At 50.0% G+C, this 17,133-nt stretch overlaps 1 protein-coding gene across 1 annotated transcript in view; it reads left to right on the top strand.

The window, feature by feature from the left end:
- The window catches only part of PTH1R (parathyroid hormone 1 receptor), a 173,417-nt gene that overhangs the window by 118,354 nt on the left and 37,930 nt on the right, over positions 1 to 17,133 (top strand). Inside the window, exons 3-4 of the mRNA XM_065399658.1 lie at positions 3,890 to 4,000; positions 5,996 to 6,114. Of these exons, the coding sequence (XP_065255730.1) occupies positions 3,890 to 4,000; positions 5,996 to 6,114 (230 nt within the window). The remainder of the gene's footprint in view (positions 1 to 3,889; positions 4,001 to 5,995; positions 6,115 to 17,133) is intronic.

Consider the following 17,133-nt stretch of genomic DNA (forward strand, 5'->3'; position numbering starts at 1 on the left):
AAATTAAAGATAAGAAATCAATTGTTAAATTGTGTGTCATTGTATGCCCTAAATTACCAGCATATTGAATCATGCTCTGTCATCCCTAAACCCAAAGGGGAGAAAATTATCTAAGATACTTTTTTTAAGGAATCCTGAGTTGTTCTTTAATCATACGAAAGTGTATGCATTACAAAGACTAAATTACTTGAATGACTGAAAGACTGTTGATGGCCTAGCTTTGATGTTAATGGAAGAACATCATCTCTGTGATCTTGGAACATTTGTTGTGTCTTTAATAATGGAACGCTATCACAGATGAGAAGAACGTGCTGTATTCCATTCTGTTTTCATTGCTGGAGAGTGCCTTTAGACCAGACACTGCATACGGTACTGAGAATCTAGCTGGGAGTATCAGTCGGCAGTGCAGTAATGGCTAAAGAGGGGAAAGCTGCCTCCTGCAACTCTGAAATTAAAACAGAGTGGGGCCCGTCTGTGTGTGTCTGTCTGCATTTGTTTTCCTTTCAAATGGGTTCTTGGGGCATGATCCTGAAAGGTTCTGAGCAGTCTGGCCCAGCTGGTCCAACCCAGCAAAGTATTTAAGCAAGTGCTTAATTCTAAGCATGAACACAGTCCCACGGAAGTTAATGGGACTACTCAGGTACTTCAAATTAAGCACATATTTAAGCACTTTGTTGGACTGGCGCAGAGAGCTCAGCACTTTGCAGGATTGAGTCCTTACATACCATATATTGCTGCAAGCCAGTTTTGGATAGACTAGGAGATTCTGACTGGTTTTCATCCCTACTTTCAAGGGAATGCTGAAAACTAGAGCTATGTCTACACTCCATCTTAAGGCAGCACAAGTGATGTCACTAAGCTCTGATCTACACTGGGGGGGCGGGATCGACCTAAGATACGCAACTTCAGCTACGGGAATAGCGTAGCTGAAGTCGACATATTTAGATCGACTTACCGCGGCGTCTTCACGGCGCTGAGTCGACTGCTGCCACTCCCCCGTCGACTCCACTTGCGCCTCTCACGGCGGTGGAGTACCGGAGTCAACGGGAGAGCGCTTGGGGATCGATTTATCGCGTCTAGACTAGACGCGATAAATCGACCCCTGATAGATCGATTGTTACCCGCCAGTCCTGCGGGTAGTGTAGACGTGCCCTTAGAGGTGAGAATAAGTCACTCCCCTGAGTGATGTAAATTATACCGACCTAAGCGCTGGTGTGGACAGCGCGAGGTCAGGGGACACCTTCTCCCGCCGATGTAATTACCGCTGCTCGCGGGGGCTGGAGTAATTAAGTTGACGAGAGAGTTCTCTCCCGTCAGCTTAGGGCATCTGCACTAGCATCACTACAGCAGTGCAGACGCATTGGTGCAAGCTCTGTAGTACAGCTGTAGCCTAGGTCAATTACCATGGCAGTCCCACTCATCAGAGGATAGGTTGGGCAGTTTTGAGCATGGACAGCAGTTGGCTTCATCAGGTGTTGCTTGTACCAACAGGTGATTAGAAACAAAAGAACATAGAAAGTGCTACACCAGAGCTGACCAGTTGTCCACCTAGTCATGTGTCCTGTCTCTGGCAGTGGCCAGTTCCAGCTGCTTCGGAGGAAGGTGTAAGAACCCAGCAGTAAGCAGTTCTGTGATCATCTGCCTCCAAGCAAAGTGTTTTCCTGACCCCCATTAGCCTATAGTTTGGCTTCTGCCCTGAAGCATGAGGATTTGTGGTCCAGATCCTCAAAGGTATCGAGGCACTGAAATACCTTTGAAGATCCGGGCCCAGAGCCCTTCCAGAACTGTGGAGGAAGTTGTGTTGTGTTGTTCTTTTCCAGCCCTTGCTACTGAAGCTCTGGATAGTCTCACCATTAGAAGAACAGGAGTACTTGTGGCACCTTAGAGACTAACAAATTTAGTCTCTAAGGTGCCACAAGTACTCCTGTTCTTTTTGCGGATACAGACTAACACGGCTGCTACTCTGAAACTCACCATTAGAGTGGGTCAGATTGTTTCAAGTTTTGATAAATTTCAAAATAAAAAAAATAGGATGAACATTGAGATGAATATTCAGAATTGAGTTTTCAAAATAAATTCCAAAAAGAAAGGGGGTAGAGGGAAGAAATTTTTTGAGGGGTTACTCCTCCCCCCTATTTTTAACTACCCCTATTCCATCTGTATAGGTGTCCTCTGAACCCTTTATGATGGCTGCAGGATGACAGACTTCAACTATAGATTAGGAGTGTGAGGGATATGAAATTTAGTTTCTTCCAAAAACTGGACCCGATCTTTCCTCATTGATATCAAACTCCCGCTGACTTAACTGGGAGTGGGGCTGGTTGAAAGGAACCCTAATATCCAGCCACCAGTTTCTAGAAAACCTGGGTAAACTGATACCAGCAGACAGATGTAAGCAACTCCCCAAAGCATTTTTAGTATAAATACTATTTCTCTGGATTGATATGAATGCTAGAACAAGGCACCCGTCTATATGCTCTAGTTGCCCTGAATGTTACAACCAAATTAATGCTCACATGTATTTACGGGGCAGTGTTATAACTCAGTATAACTTCCCACCAGCGGCTGGTGTAATGGAGCTATTTGGAGTTACTGTGTCTAAACACAGCACCTGAGAAGTTCAGGTCCCCCTTTCTCACTGCTAAATTCCCCACCCTTTATAATCTCTTTCCCCTGCCCCATTTTCAAATGCCTGGGTGACAAGGCGAGCTGCTCACCGTGCCCTAAAGGACTATTTCAAACCAAACATGGGAAGTGGCTTCCAAAGTCATGGGAATCCCCACAGAGAACACCTGGACAGCAGCCCTTTTATCTGGACCATGTCCCTTTGAAAAGAATCCAAAGCGGGATGGGTTGTATCTACTCCACCGCTGCAGGCAGGTGTCAGGAGCTGTGCACTAGAAGCCAATCGCTGAGCATAACAACAGCAGCTTTATCGAACCTACTAACTTCTTGACCAGTGGTTCTCAACCTGTTTATCATTGTGGGCCGCAGGTTGAGAACCACAGTGCCCCCCTCCCAAACTTCCCCAGAGTCCCCTATGCCCAGCACCCCTGCCCCAGAGCAGGGCCAGGAGCAGAGCCCTGGACACTGGGCCGGGCAGCTGGGACCCGGAACCACCGTGTGGGACTGGGCAGATGGACCGCGGAACCTGCAGCGGGGCCAGACCCTGGACCCCGAACCCCGCTGTGCGGGGCTGGGCAGCAGGACTCCCCCCCTCCCCCCGCAGGGCCGGGCAGCTGGACCGCAGGATCCCCCTCCCCTCCCGCACAGAGCCAGGCAGCCAGCAGCTGAACCTGACCCCAGGAGCGGAGCCCTATCTAAAACATGGGGGTGCTGCAACACCTCGGCAAAACTCCAGTTCCCAGCTCCCCCCACTCCCTCATTGCCCAGAGCCCCCGCAACAAACCTACCCACAGACCCACTCTCCCACCCCCTGCGTCATTTACCAGCCCCCTGCTGGCAGGAGCGCTCATGCCGGCTGAAAGATGCTGTCTCCCCCTCAGCCACCCCTGCCCCCTGCCAGACCAGAGCTGCAAATTTTGAATTTTTTTAGCACACAGCTGGGCCACAGTTGAGTGCTAATTGGGCTACAGGTTGAGAACTGCTGTTCTTGACCATGCTGCTTATTCTTATCTGTCAGTAGAGGGCGCTCTCTTTATTAACTACCTGCATACAGCATACCTGGCCCCTAATGCCAGGTTGGGCCAAAAGCACTGATTTGTGCCCTGAACTTAATTCTAGCTGGGAGAAGGGCCTCTCCGGGCAGTGTATATCCAGGAGGCAGCTGGCACACTACAGTTCTGAGGGTGCCAGGGGACTATGTCGGTGCAAGCTGCTGAATGCTGCAGGCTCAGTGACGTCTCTTGTTTTCGCTTTTCTCCCGCAGATGGTTTCTGTCTGCCCGAGTGGGACGGCATTGGCTGCTGGCCCGAAGGTGTGCCGGGCAAAGTGGTGGCCATGCCGTGTCCTGAGTACATCTATGACTTCAACCACAAAGGTAATAAAGCTCCTTCCCAAATGCCATGGGAACCTTTTAGCCTGCAGCGGGAAGGGATGTAGCTGAGGACTAGAGAGCCGGGCGTTGGCCTAGGGAGCCTTTCCCTTCTTGAACGGTGTCCCAGGTTTACCCCCCGGCCCTTAAACGGTATCCTGGGAGTCACCCTTTAGTGCCCCAGCCCCCCAGGGGGTCCCATTTTGCCATAAGGGTAGGCCAGATGGCCTCAACGCCTCCTAGACTAGGCCTTCGGGATCCAGCAATCCTGGTGTCTCAGCATCAGAGCAGACTCCCAGTCAGGGACTTTCTACCCCTTTCAGGGATCAATGCTTGTCAGTATTTGCAGATTTTCACCTCCCCCTGGACTACAGCATCTGGAAGCACTTAGGTGAGCACCGAGAAGCACAGGTGAAGGCGGAGTTCATATTGGCTGAAGCCAGAGCTCCGCCAAGCCAAACCGCTGCAGAATCCATCTCAGCTCTGTGTCCCTTTGTCTCTGAGTCCCGCGTGAGAGCCCCTGTGTTGAGAGAACCTGTTCTTATCACAGGCACCTGACGCCTTCAAATCCTTGTTCTCCAGCTTGGGGCTTTTTGTTCTGCTTCCGTGCAGGGAAGTGGGGAGAAGCAACTGGCTCTAGGAGTTCATCTTCAGTTATTAAGGTTCCTCTTGACATGGTAGGGCCAGTGTTGATTCCAGCCCACTCAGCCTTAGTGGCTCAGACGCTTTGCCCTGATCGCCGATGTTGCAAGGACAGAATTAATTCTCACCCCATCCCCAAAGGTAGTGATGCAACGCGCATGGGTGCGGGATCCTACAGATAGAGCGTAAAAGTATTACAGAAAATTCCCATTGTCGTCACCGATGGCGGCTCCACTCCGGCTCCTGAGGGCAGTGACCCTGTGACATTGGTGTGGCTGCACCGGTCTCATTCCGCATTACAAAGCCACCGCACTGGTGGAGCCGAGACCGCAATTTGGCTATACTGTGTCTAATTTTTTTAAAAAACAAAAAATCCTTGTGCTTGTTTCTCAGCTTCTCTGTACTTGAGCTGGGCGCAGGACCGGAGTTGGTGGGTAAAACCATTTTTGTGCTCCCCCCATGCTGGGCTATGCAGGAGTCTGCTTGGCCCCTGGTGTGAATAAGAGCAGCCTCGAGGCTGCTCTAACTTATGCATGCTTCCCAGGGCTCCCAGGAAGCAGAGACTAGCCATTGTGTAGTACACTACATCCACAACCCTCCCACAGGCCCACTGTGGCCGAGACTGGGAGCTGGGCCAGTGTAGAATCCTTATGCCAGAACGGCAGCTGCCAGGGAGGTTTTTCTGCACATCCACTTAAAGGCCCACTTATGATACGGGGAAGGGGAAGAAGGACGGTCTAGTGGATGGAGCACTGGGTTTTATTCCTGGATTTGCCACAGGAACTCTGGCTGACCTTGGGTAAATCACTTACTCTGCGCTGTATCTGAGTTCCCTCTTGGTAACGGGTGTGACAAAGAAAAAAAATCATCTATTCCTAATTGGAAGGCGCTAAGATCGTACAGTGATAAGGGCTAGAGATGTTGAAAGATCCATTTGAACGAGCCCATTGCTTTTCAATGACTTTTTTTTAACAATCATGCAAGTGTTTCCATGCTATTGCATTTTGAAAACCATTTTTCTGTCTTTCTTTTTTTAAACCCCGTATTTTGACCTACACTGTTTGATGGGTGCCTCTTTAAATTTGACAGTTTCTGTGTAGAACAAATGGCTGGGTTTTGAAGTTCAGTTGCGGTGGGAGATCCTCTGGGCTAAGCTGATCTGAAACTACCCCCTGTTCCCCCACGGCTCCATGACAAGCAGCAGAGAGAGCAGATAAGGGCAGGCTGATTATGGGTAGCTGAGTTATAAGGACAGGTGTGAATCTGTGGTTGAAGCATCGGGAAAGATACTTCTTCTGTTCTGCCAGGACTGCAATCCGCTAAGCGTCATGTTGTCTGTTTTCTCGTTCCTTTCGTTAGGCCATGCCTATCGGCGGTGTGACGTGAATGGGAGCTGGGAGCTGGTGCCAGGCAACAACCGCACCTGGGCGAATTACAGCGAATGCGCCAAGTTCCTTACCAACGAAACCAGGGAGACGGTATGCCATGCTTGTATGCAAACTGGGAACGGGGGGGTCTGATCAGAACTAGCCAATATGGCCTTCTGTTCTTAAACAAGCAGTGCCCTGCAGGTTGCTTCCTGACGCTGGAAAGGTTCCCAATGTTTGCAGGTCCCAATCAAATCTTTCCCATTTGTTTCAGTGGGAAATTGCTTCACCTCAAGGGGGCGGAGGTGGGGTGTTCTTCAAGACAGTCAGATATTTGTCATGCGCTCCTCAAAGTGGCCTGATCCATTTTCACAGAGATCCAGGGTGCGGGAGTCTGGAGGGCACTATGTGGAGTTTCTTAAGAAGCTAAGAGCTGATAACCACAATTTTTTGGGGGGGGGCTCGTTCCATGCTAGTGGAGACCATCACCACCTATGCGCAGGGACCCCCCTACAGGGGTCAGTCCTGGATACTGTTCAATGTTTTCATGAATGACTTGGATAATAGAGTGGAGAGTACGCTTATAAAATTTGCAGGTGACACCAGGCTGGGAGAGGTTGCAGGGTCTTGGGAGGACAGGATTGGAAGTCAAAACGACCTGGACAAATTGGCGAATTGCTCTGAAATCAACAATAAATTCAATAAAGACAAGTGCAAAGTACCACCCTTAGGAAGGAAAAGTCAAATGGACCACACAAAATGGGGAGTAACCGGCTAGACAGAGGCACAGCTGGAAAGAAGCTGGGGTCTATAGTGGATCACAAATGGAATATGAGCCAACAATGTGATGCAGTTGTGAAAAAGGCTGATCTCATTCTGGGGTGTATTAACAGGAGTGTCGTATGTAAGACACGGGAGGTGATTGTCCTGCTCTGCTCAGGACTGGTGCAGCCCCAGCTGGAGAACTGTGTCCAATTCCGGGCACCACACTTTAGGAAAGATGTGAACAAACAGGAGAGAGTCCAGAGGAGAGCAGCAAAAATGATCAAATGAACTATGAGGAAAGGTTAAAAAAGCTTGGCATGTTGAGTGAGAAAAGAAGACTGAAGTGGGGCCTGATTACAGATTTAAATTCTATTAAGGGCTGTTATAAAGAGGCCGGTGATCAGTTGTTTTTCATATTCACTGAAGGTAGGACAAGAAACAATTGGCTCAATCTGCCGGAAGGGAGATTTAGGTTCAATATTAGGAAAAACTTTCTAACTCTCAGGGTAGTTAAGCTCTGGACTAGGCTTCCCAGGGAGGTTGTGGAATCCCCGTCATTGGAGGTTTTTAAGAACAGGTTGGACACCTGTCAGGGATGGTCTAGGTTTACTTGATCCTGCCTCAGCACAGGGGGCTGGACTTGATGACCTCTTGAGGTCCCTTCCTGCGCTACCTTTCTGTGAGTCTATGCTTCCATGTTATACGCCTCCTTGTGAGTTAGGGACTGTATTCTAGCTCTGTGGGGGAGGAGGGTTACCAGCTTTCCCCGGAAACTAAAATCAGTGGGGGGTAATTACTGCAGGTCCCAGGACAGGTAAACAACTCCAGTGAAGTACTCCATCTGGGGCAAATTGCATAGCGTGGTTCAGACTGGGTTCAAGGGGCCTGAAGACAGGCAGTTGATGCAATCGAGAAGGGGAGGCAGTGGAGGGATGCCAAGAGAGGGCTGACGTGGTCAAAGCCACGGGCTAAGAGAATGATCTTTGTAGCAGCATTCTGATTGGATCTGAGCAGGGTGTTTGTCATGACCAGAGAGAAGGCTGTTGCAGCAATCAGCTTCGGAGCTTTTGAGCCGCAGAGCTCTGCAGGTCTGGGAAAGGAGCTCCCAGCGTCACAGCAAAATGCAAGGTGGCATTAGCAGTTAGCATGTATTGTAAGGGACCATTCGCGGTAGATTGGCCCGGTTACACCTCTGCGGTCCTAGGCCAAAAAGAGGTGGGTAGTGGGTTACAGATCCTCGTAATAAGCCAGAAATCCAGTGTCTCGGTTCGGCCAGGATTTTTAGGGTCTAGCAAAGTAATGAATTTAAGCTCCCAAGCTGGTCTTTGGAAAGTGTTGTGCAGGTTTCCTTTGAGGACCGGGACTGACAGTGGAGTGATCGCTTTGTGCAAGCGAAATGTTAGAGATGTTAGGCAGAAGAAATCTGCAAGATGTATGTAGCCTCCTCCCTTTCCTCTCCCAGGTGATGGCTTCTCCCCTCCCCTATGCATTCAAAACTAGGCAGGAGGATGGACTGTATTTTAGGGAACAATCCTGCGCTGGCAGGGAAATAGACTGCACGACCTCACCAGAATAAAGTGAGAACTGGATCATCTAATTAAGGCACGTATGGTGGGCCCACCCCCGGTTACCATAGTATTTGAACACCTCACAATCTTTAATGTACCTCATGCTACTCCTATAAGGTAGGCAGGTGCTGTTCTCCTTGTTTTAGAGAGGGGAAACTGAGGCACAAAGAAATCAGTCCAAAATCACACAGTGAGTTAGTAGCAGGGCAGGGAATTCCACCTGCATCTGCTAGCTCCTAGGTGACCATGCTAACCACTGGGCCAGCTTTCCCCTCTATTAACACTCTCTTGGGAAGAGGCCTAGGGGGTAGATATTATGCCCTCATTCCTCTCACTAGTACAGCCACTTCCCTTTCCTCCCCACAGAGTCAGGGCTTTGAGTACACAGCTTAGAACTGGCAGACTGTGAGCGGATATGGGGAAGTGGGTCATCTCACCCTTTACCATCCATATGCAGGAAGTTTCTACAGCTTCCGGGCAGTGGCCTCTGCCATGTGGTGCTTCCCTGGGGTGAAGCACAGCTGTGTGTTTTGTAAATTGTCTGTTATTGCACTGGTAGAGTTTAATTCCAAAGTATCAGAGAATCATGGGAAAGGCCTCGGACAAGCTTTAGCACCCAAATGGCCCAGTCTATGTATACAACCCATATTTTTTTCCTATTGATGTCACGTCCTGAGCATATGGAGGTGGAGTTGACCTGGGTGTAGTGTGGCTCTGTCTAACGAGGAGCAAAGCAGGTCACTCTGCACGGATCCGAAGAAAGGGACAGTTCAGGATCGCCTGGCTAGCTGGGTCTATCGTTTCAAAGTCTGCCTCTTGCAGAGAAACAAGGAGGGTGAGGTAATAACTTTTATTGGCCCAGCTTCTGTTGGTGGAAAGAGACCAGCTTGCAAGCTACACAGAGCGCTTCTTCAGGGCAGAGTCTCACGCAAGGTGGAACGGATTGTTTAGCATAAGTAGTTAACGTGTTCAAACCCCTCTGCAGTCAGAGGACAAAAAAAGGGGGGGCTAGTGGGTTACAGACTGTTCTAATAAGCCATAAATCCAGTGTCTTTTTTAAGACCATGATTTTTAGTGTCTAGCAAAGGCTTGAATTTAAGCTCCCAGGCTCATCTTTCGAAGGTGCTGTGCAGGTTTCCTTTGAGGACGAGGACGGAGAGTGTTCAGATGTGGAGGGATTGTTTTGTGAAAAGTGTTTGCCCCCGGGTGAGATGGAGCTTTTGCCTTTGGTCGTTTTTCTGTGTGAGTTCATTCAAGAGCGTAATGATGGTCTGGTTTCACCCACCCAGTTGTTATTGGGGCATTTAGCCCACTGGCTGAGGTACAGCACATGTTGTGATAGGCATGTGTAGGGATTTTTAAAGGCCTGTTTAGGGGATATCGATCATGGTAGCAGTAGAAGAATGGCTGCAGATTTTGCATCTGTTGTTCTGGCAGGATCTGGTGCTGCTTTGAGTTGCTGGGTTCTGGTCTGTGGGGAGCTTGCTTCTGAGGGTGAGGTTGGGAGACTGTTTGAAGGCCAGAAGAGGGGGATTGGGAAAGATCTCTTTCAGGATGTGGTCCCCGTTGAGTATGGGTTGTAACTGTTTAATGATACCCTGTATGGGTTCCAGTGTGGGGTGGTAGAGACGGTCTCTCAAGCTTACACAGAGCTCTTCTTCAGATCACTTCTCTGGGTAGCTCGAAAGCTGGTCTCTTTCACTGACAGAAGTTGGTCCAATAAAAGCCATTACCTCACCCACCTGGTCTCTCTCGTATCCTGGGACCAGCATGCCTACAACAACACTGCAAACAAAAATTTATATTATTATTCTTTTTCTCTGCTGGCGGAGGGTGGCGATTATAAGACTATTGTGACAGGATCTCCAGGGTGCAACTTGGGGCTATGGGACCTCTGTGCCCCTGAACTCTCTCCAGTCTGGGCTGTCTCTCACAATGCCTTGCTAGTGACCAGCAACAAACCCCTCCAGGTGCTGTTATCACTCAGCACAACCACACATGGAGCCCCACACCCAGCTCGATTGCATGAATGCTCCCAGAGCCACTCATGAATCGCACAGGGAAAGGCACCGGAGCCAGATCCCCCCAGCTCCCAGCCTTGTACCACAGGAATATACTGTCTTGCACTGCTCAAAGCTGGGCAATGCAAATGTATTAATTGGTTCACCACTTCATCAGTGGAAAGTGGACATACACCAGCCTTTGCAGACCTGAGCAGATTACCAAACACTTCAGGCAAAGTCACTGGTAAAGATAAACAGTTAAATGTATTGAGTACAAAAAATAGATTTTAAGTGATTATAAGTGATAGGCAAAAAGTCAGAGTTAGTTACCAAAAGAAAAGAAAATATAAACACGCAGTCTAAACTCTCAACCCTATTAGACTGGGCAATTTCTAGATTAAGCAGTTTTTCTCATTCCACTGGATAATGGAGTTCATAGTACACAATTTCACCCTTGAAATCTGGGCCAGTCTCCTCTGCTTAAGTCTTCTCAGTGTCCTTGTTGCTTGCGGCATGGTTGGGGGCAGGCGAAAGGCGACGCATGGAGCCCCTGTGTTCTGTTTTATACCCTCAATCCCATGTGCTTGGGGAATATACATCCAGGCATGTCTGGGGGGCATTGCTGAATCTCCAGGCAAGCTTGGGCAATTCCCCTGGTGTGACCCCATGCAGGTGAGTCATTGCATTGTAGCTCCCTTGCTGGACAATGACTGTTGATGGGTTGTTTGACACCCTGCCTGGGCGTTGGCTACTTTCCTTGCTGTTGCCTCTGGGGAGCGAATATCTGGCTGATTCCCCCACTTACCGCATGTTTTAGTAACAACCATACAACATGATTCTCATAACTTCATAATCAGTAATGATATACATATATGGATAGAGAAATGACTTTCAGCAGATCAGAACCTTTCCCCTGATACCTCACACGGCCTGCTTTATATGCAAGATCACAATTATATATAAATGAGAAACATGGGGGTTACAGGGTGCTCCCCCAAGGTACAGAATGTCACAATGTCAATATAGCCCTCCAGTCTTTCACACCCTCCATTGAGTCTGCAGAACTGGTAATAGTAACACCTCCTTCGACTGGTTCTCTAAGTATAGAGGTCAGGCAGATGGATTCTGCCAAGACAGACTCGTCATCTCTACAAAGAGAGTCGTGTTTTCTATTATTATTTTTTTCCCACTGGGAGAACAGCATTTTTGTGTCATCGGTAACAGCTGCACTTAACCAGCAATCATCCGCCGAGGTTGTTGGGAGATTTAGAGAGAGACAGATGGACAAACATAGCCAATGGGAACCAAACACTAGAAAGTGTTGGAAAAACCTCCCTGTCTCTCTCTCTTTAGATAGGTATTTGTTTAGGTTCTCTGTGTTCTCATTTTAGCTACCGTGGGCTAATTATATGGCTGGCCAAAGCAGCATACAGAGGAGGGTGGAGAAGATTTGCGTCTCTTTCCCTTGCCCTGGATGATACAAATAGGATTATTTCACTTAGAGCAGCGAAGCACCTGATCTTTTTGAAATTAGCAAAGCGTGCTAAAACAATCAATGCAAGGAGGATTAACAGCTCCTAACTGCCCAGTGAAGCAATTGCTTCAGTGTTGTTTCAAAGGGGAATCTGAGTGCTGGTGAAAGGTGCTGGATTGACAGCCCGGAGACTGATGCCCTCTGTTTAGCTGCAGATCAGGTAGTGGGCTGCCACTGGCTGCAGATAAAGTTTCCCCGCATGTCCCACTAATGTGCCGGGAGCGGCCAACTCGGGATGAGGACAGATCTCTTGGGAGAGGGCAGATCCGCGAGACCCCACGCTGCTGCGGAAGGGGCCAGAGAGGCCGTGTGTGCTGGGCTTGCCCCACCTCTCCGGCCCTGTCAATCCCATATGGTAGGGAGGAAGCCTTTAAAAAGGAGGAAACTGCAGTGAGCTGTGGGGAGAGAGATCACCCCAATCAGGAAACGGCTGGAACGACTCCTGCAGCTGCAGGGAGGACTCCCATCCAGGAGATCCCCAACCCTACGGGAAGTGTGGCCAACTCCCAGGGTGAGCCCAAGGCAGCTACCCTGCCGGAAGGATGCCTAGAAAATTGCGACACAGACCGCCATGAAATAAGAATGTATTGCTGTCTTTCCCCTTTGAGTTGGCTCCAGGAAGACGTTCTCGGATGCATTGGGACGTTTATTTTCCTTTTGATCCCCCATCGGAAGAGATGTAAGAAGGTCTGCAAAGGGCGGCGTCCCATATTCAAGGAGCTTGAAATTGACTCTAAGCCACCCTGTGTCGATAACTGGGCTTGGCCAGGGACTCCCGCCATCTGGGAGAAAAACCTAGGGGAACTCTTTGACAGGCCCATAGGAAGAAAGGATCCTGGGAGTTTGGCAAGTGAGAGGAGGGAGCTTCTTAAAGAGGTGTGCTAGTGGCATGATCATGGAGGTCCGAAGGGATTTCGGGGAGCCCTCCGGGGCTGTGCTGAAAGCTGCCCCGACTCAGTGAGCTTGTGTCTCTTTATGCTAATGCTCTGTCTTTAAGAGCTGAGATAACCCTTCATCCAACTGGTGGCCATAAAGGAGCCGCACAGGAGCTGAACGCAGGATCTGTGTGCCTCTAGTCACAGGCAGCCTGCTCACTCCAGCCCGACGGGCTGAGAGATCTCTGGCTTCCAGCCCGAGCACCCTGGCCATCCGGCTCCGTTTTGTTTACTTTCCATCTGGTGTTTCAAGGAACTTGGGGAGTCAGATTCATAGCCCAGCCGGCGCTAGTCCCTCGATGCACCCAGTGTGGTCAGAGAACCTGGGCTCTGCCTGGTGCAATTTGGTTGTTTCATCGTTAACGGCGAGACAGACCCATCTCTGAGGTCCCGCGACCTCGTGTCAGGATGTGCGTGGCTAGCACGTCGGATGCTTTCACTTGACCCCGGGTGCTGGTCGTACCTGGGGCACTCTCACTTCCACGCTGGTGCCCGTCCGTAGCACCTTGGATATGGGCACTTTCCCTTTCACGCTAGCATGCATCGGTAGCAACTCCAGCACTGATGCGTTCGCCCTGGCACACGTCAGTCTCGCCCTGGAGACAGGCACGTTCACTTTCGCCCAGTGGGGTGGTAGCAGTAGGTAGCACATGATCACTTTCAGTTTCGCCTGGGTGGGTAGCAATGGCACCTGGCACATGATCACTTTCAAATGTGGGCCTGTTGACAGCAACGCAGGGATCTTCCACCCAGTAACCAAACGCAAATGGGCCTTGTGTCCTGCCAGATTCCCTCCTCTGCAAACGCTGTTATCCCAGGCCCGGCTTCTTTAGGAAGGACAAACCCTCCCTAAAAAAACCCTGAAGCCGTGGGGAAGGGAAACAGTGCGGACCAGCATCATGGGTTCAGTTCTGCCTGGCAACACCATCCCAGCAACGTGGTCCATCAGAGGGCATAACCATATCCCAGCCAACCCTGTCTTCATCCATAGCCGCTTGTTTATAACGTGGTGGCTTCTCTGCTCCCAAGGAAATCGGAGTCCCATGCCAGGCACGATGGGAAAAGAGGAGAGCGTGCCAGGGCTGCTTTATCCAAACCGCATTGTTTAAAGCAAAGTTGTTTTCCAGCCCGGAGCTTTGGAGCTCCTTGGTATCGTCTCGACAATGGCATGATTTGTATGGCCTGCGAAGTGGCTGAACTAGAGGTACTAATACACAGGTGTTACAGATTTCACGGCCACACTTCATTTTCCAGTGCTGGTTGAATACGGTTAATACATGATGAATAGATGTTTTAATAAATGGTTAATCAATTCAGTCCGACAGCTCAATACATGTCATAGGGCCACCATAGCACCTTCTAATGATGTGCTGATGGTCTATAACACATGCCTCTTGTGTCTGGAACATGCTGAGAACATCTATTGGGCATAGGAGAGGCAGTGTGGCCCAGTGGAATGAGAGTGGGACTCAGGAGACCTGGGTTCTGTTCCCAGTTCTGTCACTGGCCTGCTGGGTGACCCTGGACAAGTCACTTCCCCGCTCCAGGCCTCAGTTTGCTCAACTGTAAAATGGGGATAATGATACTGACTGTCTTTTCAAAGTGCTTTGAGATCTATGGAGGGAAAGAGCTGTATGGGGATGTTGTGAAGGCCAAAAGTATAACTGAGTTCAAAAAAGAATGAGATAAGTTCATGGAGGACAGGACAGGCTAGTAGCCAAGATGGTCAGGGACACAACCCCATGCTTTGGGTGTCTCTAAATCTCTGACTGCTGGATGCTGGGACTGGACCACAGAGGATCACTTGATAAATTGCCTCTGAAGCATCTGACACTGGCCACTGTCAGAAGACAGGATACTGGGCTAGGTGGACATTGGTCTGACCCAGTGTGGCTGTTCTTATGCGCTATTATTATTTATTAAGCATGTATAAATGGAACCTTAATAGCCCATGTGACTGATTTAATCATTGCTATTTGTATACTAAAGTTTCATCTGAGCGTCTCAAAGTACTTAACGAGTGCTAGCGAATTAAGCCTTACCCCTGCAAAGAGGGACTGTCTCCCCATTTGACAGATCAGGGAACTGACGCGCAAGGGGCCAAAATGTTCAAACTTAGGCACCTAAAACCAGACACTTGGGGGGCCAGATCCCCAGCTAATGTCAATCACTGTAGCTTCATGGAGTTATGCTAGTTTATACCAAACTGAGGGACTGGTTCCTAAATCCCTATGTAGCAGATGGTCTGATTTGGGAGGTGCCAAGTATGCACAACTCCTATCCAAATCCATGGGGCATGAGGGGTCTCAGGACTGTGGGGGAGAGAGGCAGCTCCTGACTCCCAAGGACTGTCCGTGGGAGTTGGGCAATTAGCTGCTGTTTGAAAATGTCCCCCGGGGCCAATTAAGTGTCTTTTTTTTTTAATATTAAAAAAATGGCTAGGAATAGTGACAGCATTTCACTGGCATGGGTTGGCATTTGTGGCAGTCAAAGGCAGTCCTCACTAGTTTTAAGCATGTAATTAACGACCTCTGAATCAGCAGCTTTAACTGAGTGTGTAGATATATGGGCCAGGAAACCCTTATTGAGCTCACCCTTTATCATAACCATCCCGTCTTACACAGCTCCTTAAAGACGGTTGGATCCATTTCCTCTTCTTGACCGATCCCTTGGAGAGCTGTCTAAGGGCGTGGCCAGGTGGAATCATTCCTCCACTCTGGGCTCCTAGAGCTGAATATCTCACATGCGGATATAAGGTGATCCTGGCCTAAATTCACACCCGCGACTTGTGATTGTAGGGCCCTGGATTGAGGCACCTCGAAGGGGCCTGCTTCAGAAAGCACCGAGCACCTGCTCTTTGAGAATCAGGCCTCTTCACGGCAACTGCAGTTGGGCATCCTAAAAATGGAGACCTCCTGGAACACTAGTCATGTCCTCCCGTCTATCCCGCACCAGATGCTCCATATGCCTGCTCTTGGTGTTCCATTGGAAGACAGGGCACAATGGGCGGTGATGTTTAGTGGCTTGGTGTCTCTTCGTTGTGACCGGTGTTATGCACCGTACAGGAGCATAAAGCAATGTGAGACATCCTCAGACTCCCACGTGGCGGGTCGCAGGGCGGTAGGGAAAGCAGCCTCAGCAAAGCAGCTACTCCAGGTGATCCACCGCTCCCCATGCACTGCCCGGGCGTTGGGCTCATGCAGGTTACCTCCTGCAAGAGAAGAGACCTGACCGTGGCTTTGGCACTGGCTGCACCAGCGTGGCTTGGCGCTGGGTGGTAGGAGACTGCTGCAGAAGGAATGGCTCCCAGGCCGGGCAGGAGAGGCAGGGTCCAGACTGGAAGCTGGCTCAAGGAGGAGCAGTGTCAGCTGACAACAGGGAAAGAGCCCTGACTTTCTCCTGGGAGGATGTCCCCAAGATACAGCCATGCCTGGCACAGCTAAGTGGAGGGAAGATCTCACAGGTAGAACCATGCCCATCCTCTCTTGCCAGAGGACAGAGCCCAGGTACAGGGCTACATTAGACTCGCTTGCTGGAAAGAAGATCAGGCATTGGCAGGAGCCAGTGGAGGCAGCGGCAGGGGGGCAGGTAGAGATGGGGCCAGGGCGTGCCACAATTCCACATCTCCCCCTCCTGGGATAACACACAGCAGGATGCGTTGCTGCTGGGGGAAGTGGACAGGAGCCCATCAAAGCCAGCAGCCTGGGATCTGCCCCATTTGAATGCACAGCCAAATGCCCTCCGGACTTTGCTATTCCGCTTTGGAAGACAGTCATCTGGGTGATGCCAAGGTACCCAATCCCCTCTCCATGCGGGCGCTGGCTGAGGCAGGCTTGCTTTGGCCGTGCCTGCAGCAGTGTACTAATTAGGTGTGGCCAAGGCAGAGTTTCATTTGAAACAAGAGCACCAGTGTGGCCGGGGGGGACACGATGTTTCCCCTACCCACCCGATCTCCATCCTGCCATCACCACCCATCTCTTAGGCAAGGGAGGAGAGCAACGTCTGTTTTGTGAAGACAAACATGGCATGGCCCGGGGTGCAAGAACATAACCATGGATGTGAAACTGCTTTCGTGGCCAAATAAATGCCAGATCAAATGCCACAATGCGAGCCACTGCTTCTCGAGCTCTGGGCTGTGATCTACCATCCTTGAGAGCTGGCCTTTCCCAGACCATTGCTGTTTGATCACAATATCTGAGGCTTTTCTGAAAGCTCCAGCTCCTGGAGTCAGGTGATTAGGTGAGACTCTTGGTTTTTATTTTGGAAAAAGGCTAAGTTTGTAGCCGTGCTGATTATGGAGAAAAGCTTGAAAACACAAAGGCACA

This window comes from Emys orbicularis, chromosome 2, assembly GCF_028017835.1.
Source record: "Emys orbicularis isolate rEmyOrb1 chromosome 2, rEmyOrb1.hap1, whole genome shotgun sequence".
Lineage (NCBI taxonomy): Eukaryota > Metazoa > Chordata > Testudines > Emydidae > Emys > Emys orbicularis.